We start from the raw sequence: 14385 nt of genomic DNA, 5'->3' as shown, positions 1-14385 counted from the left end.
CTTCCCGCAGAGCAGGGAGCCCGACGGGGGCTCAATCCTAGGACCCTGGGATCATGACCTGAGCCAAAGGCAGATGCTTAACTGACTGAGCCACCCAGGTGCCCAAAATTTACCCTTTTAAAGGCAACTGATTGTTTTTAGGCATTTTGCTTTGATAGTTACTCTAGGAAAGACTTTGGAAAAGGTGCACCGCTCAGCTAGAATAACTTATCTTGTGTATGTAAATCTTGCCTTGTTACTGACGCCAAGGAGTTAAAGTAGGAATATATATTTGCACAGATAAAATTGGCCATTTGGAAGACAAACTAAAAGGTTATTCCAACACAAGGAAAGTGAAAGGCATATAATTCATTCAGCTGTGAAAATGTTAAGCATCAATGGTTTGCTTCCCTCAATGCTCCAGATAAGGAGCTTCCTTTGGCCAAACCTCTGATGTTCGGTCCTCCTTCCACTAACTCAGAAAGAGTAGCTTGCTGGCAAGAGTTCATAGTGCTGAATAGGACAAACAAATCCAGAAAGAGAAAGAAAATTCAGAAAATTCACTCATTTTCATCTTTTCCTAAATTGTCCTTCCTGCCTTTTTTGCACTCAGTTCCTTATGTGCAGAATCGAGAAGGTTTTTCGGGAGCCCTCTTACCCTATGGCATCACTGTTCACACAGAGAACAGAAGGGCAGGCCCCTTCTGTTACATTCCCAGAGCTCCCAGAACCCACCTCAACACTCAAGACTCCCATTTCTCTGCTGTCTCTGCTGCCAGTAACCATCTGGGTGACTACAACTGAGTAATCTGACTTCTCGAGGCTGTCCTCATGCTTTTCAGGTGAGGGAGTTGGGCTAGAGGAACTATAAGATTCTCTCATCTGGAGTTCCTCGCTTTAGTTTTTCCCAAGCACCCATCTTTTCCATACCACAGGCCCTTCCCCTCCCCCACCCAACCCACCACGCCGGAGTTTCATGTTTTCTGCGTTTGGGTTCCTCTTCTTTGGAGACCTCAATTCCTATTAGGACACACAGGCAAAAATTTCGAGTCATCGACACAGTGTTGTTGGAACAGTCAGCCAAAGACTTCCTACACTGGAAGTAGAGGCGAAGGGGTAAGGGAGCAAAACCAAACCCTCACGAGGATGGAAGAGAAAACTTCTGGTTCTTAGTCAACTCTCCTCAACAATGTTCTAACCCAGCACAGTGGGCTTGGTGTTTGAAGCCATGATTCAAATTCTGGCTTGCCCCTTAACTCACCCTGTGACCTTGAGTAGGTTAATTTGATTTTTGAGTCTCACATTTCCTTGCCTGTGGAAAAAGGGGGGGGTGCTAATACCTCATAAAGTTGTTGAGAATTGAGGATTTTTATGAAGTCCTCAGTACAGCCCAGGACACAGGAGCTCAGCTGTAACGATAAACCATCACTGGGTACAATTCCCTAATCGGTCCACTTCTCCTAAGCCAAATCCATGTTGCCCTCTGCCTCAAAAGCAACCTGACCCCGAACCCTACCCCAGGTACAGATGTCAGCTTCCTAAAAGATCTGCAGGAGAGGTATGAAAGAATCAGGAGGCATGCACGTTTGTGGAATAAACCAGCCAACACCAGTTCAAAGAGATACTTTCATTGCTAGCTTTATGGTCCAGAAGGCAGGGTGGCAAGCGATTACAGCTCAGAAAGATTCCCAGTGCCCTTGGAGAGGAGCTGACTGAGATGCACTGCCCCAGAAAGTCCTGCTGTCTGGCTGGGTAAAGAAAAACCGGTGGCAATCTTCAGCCTGGGCAGGAGGTTCATTCTGCTCCCCCTGCAGGGAAAAGAAGCTTCCAGTCTCTGCTGCCCCCTAACGATGGCAACAGCAGGCCTAGCATCAGCTTATGATGCTCCTGCAGATGTCAGTTTTTGGGGCCCAGTACAAAATCTTTGGGTGGCCCTCCACCACTGCTGTTCTGTTTGTCTGCTGTAGGGGAGCCATGGAGGGGCTGCACTCCTAGGAGGGGGCCGGCCTCTGGGTCCGGTTTGCTGCGTTTGGCCAGGTCCTCATTGTGAGCCTTGCGGATATGTCGGTACAGGTCCCCTGACTGCGTGTAGCTGCGTAGGCAGTAGCGACACTCGTAGGGGCGCTCGCGCGTGTGCACTGTGGCGTGTCGCCTTAGTGTGTAAGAACATGAGAAGGTCTTCCCACATGTCTTGCAAGTGGGCACATCCTCAGTAAAAACCCCAAAGCTTCCCGGGGTTGCTTCATATTCGGAAGGCAGGTAAAGTGGCTCATGCAGGGCTGGGGGCGCAGGCAGGGGCGATGTCACCAGTCCTCGAGGATACTGCCCTGGACCTGGCAGCAAATGGTAGGGTAGGTGAGAATCTGGGGGCAGGAAGTGCTCACTTGGCCCCACCTCTTCCAGTCCTGCCGCTCTTGGCTCCTCAAAAGCCTCTGGCTGAGGGGGCTGTCCACCATACATTGCCCCTCCGGGCGGGAATAGTCCCTCAGGCCCCTGAGGCTGTTCCTCGGACACATCGGGCTCCTCATCAGAAATCACAATAGCTTCTACTTTCACCTGGACCAGCTCAGCTTCCACTGGCGCTGGAGCCTGCGATGGAACTGGGGCTGGGACTGGGGCTGCTGCTGGAGCCGGAGGATAGAAGCCTTGCAGTGGTCCCCCAGCACCCCTTGGTTCCACCATCCTCAGACTCTCAGTACCCACATCAAGGGGAGCTAGCGGCTCCACCGAAACTGCTGGAAGGCCCGGAGAGAAGTAGTTTGCAGGAATGGTCTCTGTGGAGCTACTGGGGCTGGCAAGAGAGACATCAGTCACTAGTGGAGGAGGTGCCCGTAGATGTGGTGCATCGACCTCCATGCCGGGCTGTGTAGTGTCAGCCCCCCCAGGCATTGGTGGCTCATCTGGAGGACAGACAGTTGGAGAGGGAGCTGCAGGGCCCTTCCATTCCCCTTTGCCCCAATTGCCTGACGTCTCGGCAGATGCCAACGAAGGCTGGGGGCCACGGGAAGTGGACAAAAACTCCAAACTAGGGGGCTGTGAGCTGGTTTCCTCCTCCTTCTTGGTACTGTCTGCCTCTGCCAGGGCCCGGGCCTGCAGCCGCCGCTTACACACTTTAACAATGTCATTCATGTGCAAGTAGCTGGCAGCAGCCAGCACATCCTCCACAGGGGTATCCCCCCTCAGGACCAGCTGGCCAGCATACATGAAGTCCAGAAGCAGCCCAAAGGCTGGGGCCGTGACAATCTCATTGTGGATGCACACCAGATCCCTCTTGTCCAGTTCCCGCTCTTTGTAGAAAAGCTGGAAGAATGGGCTGCAGGAGGCCAGCACAGCCCGATGGGCCAAGAACTGGGTGCTACCCACCATCACGGTGCAGTCACAAAGGAAACCCTGGGACCGCTGCTCTCGGAGGCTCTGCAGCAGCTGCTGGCTGTGTTCTGGGAACTCCATAGTACCCCACGAAGGGAAAAGGACCCTAGGAAGGTCCCCACCAGAGGCTCCCTGGGAAGAGAGGACAGTAGGTTAGGGCAGGTAACCTCCCCAGCAACCTTCACCTCAGCCTGAGCTATCACCTGCCACCCCAAAGCCTCTGGCAACACCGTCCTGACCCCAAAACGCCCGCTTAAATTACTACCCTTCCTTCTCCTAGGTCACACCCAGTGGTTTCATTTTAGCCCCGCCCCTTCGGCACCACCTTAGAAGCAGGCCCCGCCCCCGCTTCGCAAAGGACACGCCCCGGAAGTCCCGCCCCCTAACCAGCCTCCGCTTCCTCAATGCCCACCCGGTGGCTTCCAGCAGCTCCTTCAACTAGGAGTCTCTTTTGCTTCCAGACCTTTCCGGAGGGTACCTCTACGCCCCACTCCAGGAACTCCCCTGAGCCTCTCTCTCTCGCATTCCAGGGGCTAAGAAGTCCTAGGGTGGGAACTAGCAGAGAAAGCAGATCCCTCACCCACCAGCGAACAACCACCGGCGAACTCCGCCCCTTCCCACCTTCTCAGTTTTAATTGGCTCAAATTGGCCTCCCCTGGGCACGGATTGGCTCACTGTCCAGGAACCAACCCCCACGCTCTGAGCGGCGTCTGCAAGTGGGTGCTGGTGGCGGTTGCTCCGGCAGCTAGGCGCAGGATTGGTTGGCGCTCCTGTCCTAAACTTTTCCTCCTCGTCCCGCCTTCTTTGCCCCAGAGACCTCTTGATTGGCTGAGCTTCTCCAACTACCTGCGGCGGTAGGAGGGCGGGCACCGGCTCCATGGAGATGAGCACGAAGTCCTCTGGGCGGGGAGCGAGGCCCGACACCCTGCAGGGTGTTGTGCTCAGGGCGACTGGGAAAGGGAGAACCCACAAACTGGTGTGGTGCCCAGGCGGCCCGGCTCCTGACCCGGCTCCAAGATAACGGTGGGCAATAGCTATGCCGCTCTGAACTGCAAGTGTCTCTTGAAGGTCCCTTCCTCCCTCAAAAATGTCAGGATGCCCTTTTGCTTCACTACCCCAGTCTGATCGCTCCAGACTCCTGGCTCAGAAATGGTGGTGTCCTTATACCTGATCATACCGTCCTTAGCCTGATCCCTGTAGTCAATTTTACAATGAAGAGATTAGAGTGCCCTTTTCTGTGTCTGGAGCGGCCTGGGAGGTGCTGATGGAAGGAAGGGAGGGAGTGGGCACAAGGCCCTAAAATTTACCAGCACAGGAGAACAGGAGAATAAAGAGCATGGTTACTTCTTCTTTTTTTTAAGTAGGCTTGATGCCCAACATGGGGCCTGAACTCACGACCCAGAGATCAAGAGTCATACGCTCCACCGACTGAGCCCCAAGAGCATGGTAGCATGTTTTTTTGTTTTGTTTTTTGGGTTTTTGTTTGTTTGTTTTTTGAGTGTGGTTACTTCTGAATAAACCTTTTTTTATTTTTTAATTTTTTTTTAAAGATTTTATTTATTTATTTGAGAGACAGAGAATGAGAGAGATAGAGAGCACGAGAGGGAAGAGGGTCAGAGGGTCAGAGGGAGAGGCAGACTCCCTGCTGAGCAGGGAGCCCGATGCGGGACTCATCCGGGGACTCCAGGATCATGACCTGAGCCGAAGGCAGTCGCTTTAACCAACTGAGCCACCCAGGCGCCCTAAACCTTTTTTTTTTTAAGATAGTATTTCTTTTTTAGAAAGATAGTAGTTTTTTTGTTTTTGTTTTTTAAGATTTTATTTATTTATTTGACAGAGAGCGAGAGCAGGAACACAAGTAGGGGGAGTGGAAGAGGGAGAAGCAGGCTTCCTGCCGAGCAGGGAGCCCGATGTGGGGCTCAATCCCAGGACCCTGGGATCATGACCTGAGCTGAAGGCAGACGCCCAACGACTGAACCACCCAGCCACCCCCTGAATAAATCTTTTGAGGGTACCTAGGCAACCAGCAGAGGAAGGGGTATTAGTTGGGAGTCAGTGGTACCTGCCTCTTCCCTGACCAGGGCAATGTGTTGACAGGATTATCATAGGGGTAACTCAGTGCCCTTCACCCCTACTCGCCCCATCACCCACAATACTAAGTATCTTCACTTTGTTCTGCAGCCAAGCCCTCCAATGAGACCTAACCAGAATTAGGGACATTCATCAACCTTTCATCCTTGTATTTGAGCCGTGTGGGCCATACTGGCCTCAGCTTGAGATCCCATCTTTTCAAGGTATCTTCCAAGCCACACAGTATTGCATAGAAATTAAAATTAATTTAAGCAACATTTCATTTTTTGAAAAATAACTGTATTTTCAAAACCAAAAAAATGTGATGATTAGTGGCATTGTTTTATATTTTCCCAAATTCCTTTAATGTCTGCCTTAATAGAAGACAGATGGATTCTCACATCTGCTGCTTTTTTTTAAGCTACTATGAGATGTTGTCTTGCTTATGTGAAGAAAATGCCTCAGACAGGTATGAGTTCATGGAATTTCATTGGCTATGGTGAGGTCTTTGTATTTTATTCTTAGTGTAATGAGAAGCCATTGATGGGTTTTAAGCAGAGGAATGTTCTGATATGATTCTAGTTCTTAGAGGCTTATCCTGCCTACTCAGTGGAGAAGGGACTATAGGGGATCAAAGTGAGGCAGGGAGGAGGGTGTGGGTATGGTCCCATAGGAGATGATGGTGCCTTGACAGAGGTAGTGGTGGATGTAGCTGGAGAGAAATGCTGGGTCAATAGAATTTTGCTAAGACGAGGGTAGGAAATAGGGACAAGAAAAAAAAAGAGTCAAAGGTGGCCAAAATTTTTGCATGAGCAGTGGTGTGGCTGATAGAACCATTTTCCTAGAGGGGGGCAATGGGAAATCGAGAGTTCTGCTTCTGACCCTTTAAGTAGAGCTTCCTCTTAGCCAGTTAGACTTGTGAGCCTGAAGATCAAGGGGAATGTCGGGGTTGGAGATACATGTTGGGAATATCATCAGCATATAGATGGTATATTTAAAACCAAAGGACTAGAGAGATTACCCCCTGTACAGTAGAGGGCTGCTGGAGTGGTAACATAGGCTGTTGAGGAAGGTGAAGCAATCCTGTTTCTACAGGTTCAGAAGAGATCAGAATGAAGGTGAGTCAGAGTTTGGGCACAAAGAGTGAGTGCATGCCACACTTCGAAATTGCCATGCTTACTGGACCTAGATTAAAAAAAAAATTTTTTTTTAAAGATTTTATTTATTTATTTGACAGAGAGAGACACAGCGAGAGAGGGAACACAGGCAGGGGGAGTGGGAGAGGGAGAAGCAGGCTTCCGGCTGAGCAGGGAGCCCGATGTGAGGCTCGATCCCAACATCCTGGGATCACGACCTGAGCTGAAGGCAGATGCTTAACCACTGAGCCACCCAGGTGCCCCCCGCTATTTTTTTTGTTTGTTTGTTTAAGTAACTCTATGCCCAACGTGGTAAGGCTTCAACTCATGATCTTGAGATCAAGAGTCACATGCTCTACTGACTGAGCCTGCCAGGCACCCCTGAAATTTCTTGTTTTAGCTTTAAATTTCCCACATTGGGTGTAGAGGTTACTTAAAATAAACTGTTAGTAAATAAATAAATTAATAAATACCAAAAGAAATTTCATACTTATAGTAGCAACTTTCCCCCAAGAAAAAAACTTGAAAAGCTTTGCTACTGTGTCTGTGTATTAATAGAAGTCAGATAAACATCTACCATTTATTTAGCATTTGTTAAGTGCTAACAGTGTGCTAAAGATATAATCTCTAATTCCATAAAAGCCTTCTTTCTTAGACAGAAATGACACCTTCAGCTTGGTTAAGTAACTTGGCCAAGGTCACACAGCTAATAAAAGGCAGAGCTAAGATTGAATTTAAGTCTATCTTCAAAACCATAGCGCTAACCATCCTGTAGATCTATCTTCCTAGAGAGTCAGCAGGTGGTTTTCAGGGTTGTTGTTGTACCAATGGCCGTAGGATTTAGACTTGGTTATCCTACTGTTGGAAGAATTGGAGGCACAGAGGGAGGAGCCCAGAACCCGGAAGAGGGGCAGCTGAGATGGATGATTTTGCTCAGAGATTGCCCTCCAGCAGGATCAGCTGCTTCTGTTTGTCTTTAGGAAACAGGTGACAGACATCACAAGGGCTCCTCTCTAAAAAGAGATATAGCAAAAGATAACTGAATCCTCCAATAGACTTTCTCTGTATGCCAAATCTCAGTATAGCTGATTGGTAGCCATTGCTGTTTTCTCTTCTATCCTAGCTTGTCTCTCTCTGATCCTGAAGCTTTGGAAGCAAGGGGATCAGGGCTTGGGGAAAATTTGTCATGGCCAACTGATGCCTGGGGAGCTCAGAGACAGACCACGTTCAGCCAGTCTGCTGACAAAACCCAAAGGCAGAGAAACAAGTGGTGGTGAAACAAGAAAGGAGTTTATTTCAGGGTGGCCAACAGTGGGGAAGACAGTGGATTAGCGTCTCAAAGACTGTCTCCAAAGTGCTGATACTTCCACGTTCATGTAAGGAAAATGCAGGGCAAAGGTAGGTGGGTACGTGCAGGTAGGCGGAGAAGGTCAAATGGATCATTGTCTTGCAGGCAATCATCAGTGGGGTTTTGCTAGCTCAGTACAGTCCTTATTGCTTGAGGGGATAGTTTGGTTTCCATCAAGGGATGCTTTGCCCTCAAGGTCTTCTGCACGAGCCAAGAGACAAGCTGGAATGAAGAACCCAACTAGAAAGTTTGAGGTCAAAATGGAGGCAGCCAAAGCCCTCTTTTACCCTGGGAAGCCATTGGGTTCCAAAAAGGAGAGACATAATTAGACTTGAGTTTTGAATACATCACTCTTGGCAAATAAGCACATAAAAAGATGGTCAACATTGGGCGCCTGGGTGGCTCAGTCAGTTAAGCGTCTGCCTTCGGCTCAGGTCACGATCCCAGAGTCCTGGGATCGAGCCCCACATCGGGCTCCCTGCTCTGCGGGAAGCCTCCTTCTCCCTCTCCCACTCCCCCTGCTTGTGTTCCCTCTCTCGCTGTCTCTCACTGTCAAAATAAATAAATAAAATCTTTAAAAAGAAAAAAGATGGTCAACATCATTAGTCATTAGGGAAGTGAAAATTAAAACCACAATGAGATACTACTACACATTTACTAGAATAGCTAAATAAACAACTCCTGCTGACAATACAAAGTGCTGGTGAGGATATTAGAGCAACTGGAATTCTTATACCTGCATATGCAATTATAATATTTTACCATACCACACAGGCACAATAGATGTAAATAAACTCAAGAGCATTGATAACAGTAAACTGTGGTAAAATTTTGACTAGGAAGAGATGAGGGTTTTTTTTAAGATTTTATTTTACTCTTTTAAGAAATCTCTCTACCCAACAAGGGGCTTGAACTCACAACCCCAAGATCAAGAATCATATGCTCTACCAACTGAACCAGCCAGGCACCCCAGGAAGTGATGAGTAATAAGTATCTATTAATAATTTTGACTCTAATTACAATGTCTGTTCCCCCCCCCACCACCACACACACACACACATCAAGTAATTCTCAGACACCAGCTGAGTGTCCTACAATTCAATTCTGAAACCATCTCCCTGGAGATGTTGGGTTTCACAGGTTAAGGGCTCAGTCCTATAAGAACGCTCCCTGCCCCCCCACCCCCTTTTAGATGCCAATTGAAAGTCCAGGTTGTCACCTGTGCTTCTCACCTACTGGCTATAGATTGGAAGTTCCAAAGACTCCTTCTTGGGTTTAGTTAATTTGCTAGAGTGGTTCATGGAGCACAAAGACATTTCACTTGCTAGATTACTGGTTTATTATAAAAGGATGTATAACTCAGGAATAGCTAAGTGAAGGGATGCATAGGGCAAGGTATGGGAAAAGGGTGTGGAACTTCTATGCTCTCTCTTACAGTGCTACTCTCCCAGTGTCTCCAAGGTATTCACCAACCTAGAGGCTCTCTGAACCCCATCCTTTTCGGTTTCTATGGAGGCTTCATTACACACACACAATTGATGAAATCGTTGGCCAAAGGTCAAGGATTCAACCTCCAGCCCTCTCCCTACCCTGGAGGTCAGGAGGTTGAGACCGAAAGATCCAACCCTCGAATCTTGAGGTTGGTTCCCCCAGCAAACGGTCCCTGTTATTAGGTGATTTTCAAATGTCACCTCATTAACATAAACTCAGGTTTGAAAGGGGTTTGTTATGAATATCAAGACACCTTTAACACCGTTATCACTTAGGAAATTTTGAGGGTTTTAGGAGCTCTGTGCCAAGAACAGAGAAGACCAAATATATATTTCTTATTATAAATCACAATATCACAATAACCTTCGTGGGTTTTTTTTCCTAACTTTTTATTATGAACAATGTCAAACACACAAAACTAGAAGGAAACATATAAGAAACCATTATTACCCATCATCCGGCTTCAGCAATTACAAATGTATTGCCAAACTTGTTTCGTCTGTACCTCTCATGTGGGCAACAAAGACAGAAGGACATGTAGATAAAATTAAACATCCTTATAACCGGCAGCCCGTTGACAAATACTTGAAATAGGCGGATTATAACATTCCTCCAGGATCCTGAGTCTTCTTTAGCATATGGAAGTCCTTTTAGAATTTCCCTTATCTTTATGTCCCCCCCAACCCCAAGGTATATGATCTGTTGTTCCTCACATTCCCCGGGCAGCAGGGAGCAGTGGGGCTCCATCCACAGCAGCTCTTTCTGCCCAGGGGTCCTGTCCCGGTACTTTATTAATAAAACCACCTTTTTTGCACCAAAGACGACCCAAGAATTCTTTCTTGGCCATCAGCACCGGACCCCACCAACCTCACCGACATCCCAAAAAAAGCAAAAAGCAAAAAACTACCTCACCTCTGCCTTTGTTTTTTAAGTTTATATATATTTTTAAAATAGTATGAGAGAGAGTGAGCGGGAGGGACAGAGAGAGAGGGAGAGAGAATCTCAAGCAGACTCCATATTAGCAGGAGCCCGACGGGGGGCTCCATCTCACAACCCTGAGATCACGACCTGAGCTGAATGAAAGCAAGAGTTGGACATTTTAACCAACTGCGCCACCCAGGCACCCCTGCCTTTGTTTTTTTCAGTATAATTAATTTAATCGTAAGTTATAATAATAGCATTAAATGTTTGATAGAGGCTGTATTTAACAGCTGGCTTGTAAAATTCCTGAAGTACTAACAACTGGCTAGGGGCACTTGGCTGGCTCAGTCGGTAGAGCATGCAACTCAATCTTGGGGTTGTAAGTTCGAGCCCCACGCGGGTGTAGAAATTATTTAAATAAAATTAGGGACACCTGGGTGACTCAGTCGTTAAGTGTCTGCCTTTGGCTCAGGTCATGATCCCAGGGTCCTGGGATCAAGCCCTGCATCGGGCTCCCTGCTCAGCAGGAAGCCTGCTTCTCCCTCTCCCACTCTCCCGGCTGCTCCCCCTGCTTGTGTTCTCTCTTTCTCTCCCTCTCTCTCTGTCAAATAAATAAAAATCTTAAAAAAAAAAAAAACCTAAAATAAAATTAAATTAAGGGGCACCTGGTTGGCTCAGTCAGTTAAGCGTCTGACTTATTTTTTAAGATTTTATTTATTCATTTGAGAGAGAGAGAGAGAGATCACAAGCAGGAGGAGAGGCAGAGGAAGAGGGAGAAGACTCCTCGCTGAGCTGGGACCCCGACGTGGGGCTCGATCCCAGGATCTGGAGACCATGACCCGAACTGAAGGCAGATGCTTAACCATCTGAGCCACCCAGGCACCCCATAAGCGTCTGACTCTTGATTTCAGCTCCAGTTGTGATCTCAGGGTTGTGGGATTGAGCCTCACCTTGGGCTCTGGTCTGGAAGTGGAATCTGCTTAGGACTCTCTCTCCCTCTCTCTCTGTGTCCCCCTACTACTTACCCAACACGTGCACTCTCTCTCTCTCAAAAAAAAAAAAAAAAAAAAGGCTCAGAAGCGATAAGGGAGTATCCAAGGTTTTGGACTTTAATCATTTCATCCCTCTTGCAAGGAGCTTCCTAACTCCCAGCGTCAAAATAACCAATGTCTCCCATTTCACCCTGGGGACCAAGTGCTTATTAGAGCTGGTCTGGGAAGGCTGTATACCAGGATTTTAGCAATTCCACCAGCAGTCAAAGTGAAGCCTGGATCCACCATTCCAGAGTCAAACCCTGGTCAAACCCTGGTCCCCAATGGGGCCTAACAACAAGAAACCAAAAATCCCTCTGTGAACCCAGAGAGGACTCAAGCTAGTCTTGAAGTGACAAGACACAGGTTAAGTCTTTTTCCTTTTGGCTGCCCTCTCCTCACAGCATGTGGGGAGTTCACGAAGACATCCTCTATCTCTCGCCGGACCCCTGGCTGTACTCAAGTCTTTTATTGTGCACTGGGCCTTGCCTCCTAAATGCCCTAACCCACTTCATATTTTCCAGAAGGTCAAACCAGACACTTGCAGGGGACCCCTTGATAGATCTGGATGAGAGGAACCCTGACTGCCGCCCCATCCACGTCCCTGACCAGCAGGAAATAGCTATGGTGGGTCGTTGGCCTTTTTCCCTAAGAGCAGTTAGGGTTACCTCTTCAGACGGGGGATAATGAAGGATAATTGGAAGAAAGGCAGGTGGGACAAGGCCCTCCCCCCCCCCCGCGCCCTAAGAGGAAACCACCCTTAAAACACCCTTTTACACCACCCTGGAAGGAGCCCTCCACCCTTTCCCATATGACAAAAACCCAATTGGATGACAGGCTCAGGGAGGGTTCATCAGATGAAAACAGCCCGCCAACAAGCCCATGAAAACCCCTAGACTTAGAAATTCCAGTGGCGGGCGCCTGGGTTGCTCAGTTGGTTAAGCGACTGCCTTCGGCTCAGGTCGTGATCCTGGAGCCCCGGGATTGAGTCCCGCATCGGGCTCCCTGCTCAGCAGGGAGTCTGCTTCTCCCTCTGTGACCCTCTTCCCTCTCGTGCTCTCTATCTCTCATTCTCTCTCTCTCTAATAAATAAATAAAATCTTAAAAAAAAAAAAAAGAAATTCCAGTGGCGACCCCTTTAGGTCCCCTCCCTCCTTGGAAACTTTGTACTGTCACTTTGCTATAGCTCAATAAACCTTGTTTTGCTGCCCACCAAAAAAAAAAAAGGCTCTTGTAGTTGGTTCCAGCACCCCCCTGTCCTTAAGTTTGCCTTTGAGGGGTCCACAATAGACAAACTATGGAGAGAGCCCAGATGTCCATTGACAGATGAATGGATAAAGAAGATGTGGTGTATATATACACAATGGAATACTACTTAGCCATCGGAAAATGAAATCTTGCCATTGCAACACGATGTAGATGGAATTAGAGGGTATTATGCTAAGCGAAATAAGTCAGAGAAAGATAATTATATCACTCATGTGGAATTTAAGAAACAAAACAGAAGATCATAGGGGAAGAGAGGAAACAATAAAACAAGACAAAATCAGACAGGGAGACAAACCAAAACTCTTTTAACTCTAGGAAACAGGGTTGCTGAAGGGGAGGTGGGTGGGGGGGTTGGGGTTACTTGGGTGACAGGCATTACGGAGGGCACGTGATGTAATGAGTACTGGGTGTTATATAACACTGATGAGTCACTGACCTCTACCTCTTGAAACCAATAATACACTATATGTTAATTAATTGGATTTAAATAGAAAGGAAAACAAAAACAAAAGTTGCCTTTGAGGGGAGGCTGGCTGGAAAAGAAGAGAAATTAAGAGAAACTGAGGCCCATTCATCTGCTTCCTTGCCTGATCCTCCAAAGGGGATCCCCATGGAGTCTGAGTGGGAGACTGGTGGGCTCAAACATTCTAGGAAATGGGCAGTGTCAATGGCAACTGGTGTGTGACAGCTCTGAGGAAGCAGATGTCTCTGTTCTTGAAGGAGGGTGGGTCAGGCTCTTTCATTTACAACATAAAAAAACTTAGGCAACTGGGAGTTTGCTCAAGGCCACAGTATTGTCCTGGCTCTAGAAACTGCTGCCCTTGCTAAGCCTTTCTCTTGGGTCTGTGTCTCATGGTTTCTGCCTCTTTCTGTACCACCGTTTTATCAGTCAGGGTCTCAGCAGGGAACAGACTGTACGCTCACTCTGGTTAATTGAGGTGAGTTTAATAAAGGGACTGTTTACAAAAAAGTGGGCAGAGTTGAAGGAACAGACAAAGGCTCATCAATTCTCTAAGCCCCTGGTGTGTGTGTTGGGGGGAGTGGAAAGGGGGACCAGGAAGGAGAAGTGCAGTGACCTGGTTTCTCACACGGGGTGGGAGCGCTGCCTTCTGGGCTCTGATTTTGGTTGCTTCATCTCCTAACTACCTGCGGGCAAGAAGTGGGTACTCCATGTTTGTTGAACGAATCCTGCATGAAAATCTGGGATGCCCAAATATGCAAGAGTCTTGGGGTCAGACACGGTGAATTTGAATCCCGCCCCTGAGTAATCCTCAAGTGACCTCAACCCTCTGAGCCTGGGCCCTCATTGGTAAAGCTTGCCTGGTGGGGTTGCTGGAAAAAGACAGCTACTTCCTATGCTTAACTATGTGAAAGCAGTCTTCCGATATTTGCTATACGAATGCACTCTGCTAAAGCGCTTTATTCCTGTTGTCTTTCATTAGCTAACTAATTCCATTTAAAAGTACTTATTTGGGATGCCTGGGTGGCTCAGTCTGTTAAGCCTCTGCCTTCAGCTCAGGTCATGATCCCAGGGTCGTGGGATGGAGTCCCACATCAGGCTCGTTGCTCAGCGGGGAGCCTACTTCTCTCTCTGCCTGACGCTCCCCATGCTTGTGCTCTCTCTCTCTCTCTCTCTCATAAATAAACAAATAAAAATTTTTAATTCTTTTTTTAAAACTTTATTTATTTGAGAGAGAGAATGAAAGAGAGAGAGAGAGAATGAAAGAGAGAGAGAGAGAGAGCATGAGAGGGGGGAGGGTCAGAGGGAGAA

At 47.8% G+C, this 14385-nt stretch overlaps 1 protein-coding gene across 2 annotated transcripts; it reads right to left on the bottom strand.

Annotated features, from left to right (window-relative positions):
- Window positions 1–1617: 1617 nt before the first annotated feature.
- ZBTB3 (zinc finger and BTB domain containing 3) lies at window positions 1618–3955 on the bottom strand. 2 transcript variants are annotated; one of them, XM_028118242.1, is made up of 2 exons: window positions 3933–3955; window positions 1618–3480 (listed from the first exon to the last, which is right to left on the bottom strand). In XM_028118242.1, exon 2 carries the CDS (start codon window positions 3427–3429, stop codon window positions 1876–1878), a length of 1554 nt encoding a protein of 517 aa, XP_027974043.1. In that variant the 5' UTR covers window positions 3430–3480; window positions 3933–3955; the 3' UTR covers window positions 1618–1875. The 2 variants fall into 2 exon arrangements, with proteins under 2 accessions (XP_027974043.1, XP_027974042.1); XM_028118241.2 differs by lacking the exon at window positions 3933–3955 and adding an exon at window positions 3812–3883.
- Window positions 3956–14385: the final 10430 nt, after the last annotated feature.

This window comes from Eumetopias jubatus, unplaced genomic scaffold (genome assembly GCF_037043125.1).
Source record: "Eumetopias jubatus isolate StellerSeaLion01/CBP00866 unplaced genomic scaffold, mEumJub1_p1.0 scaffold_13, whole genome shotgun sequence".
Lineage (NCBI taxonomy): Eukaryota > Metazoa > Chordata > Mammalia > Carnivora > Otariidae > Eumetopias > Eumetopias jubatus.
Note: the sequence above shows the minus strand (reverse complement) of the source record. Positions and strands in the feature narration are given on the sequence as shown.

Bases quoted from the DNA above. Each gene is read 5' to 3' on its own strand.
- ZBTB3 (XM_028118242.1), bottom strand. From the start codon at position 3,429: ATGGAGTTCCCAGAACACAGCCAGCAGCTGCTGCAGAGCCTCCGAGAG.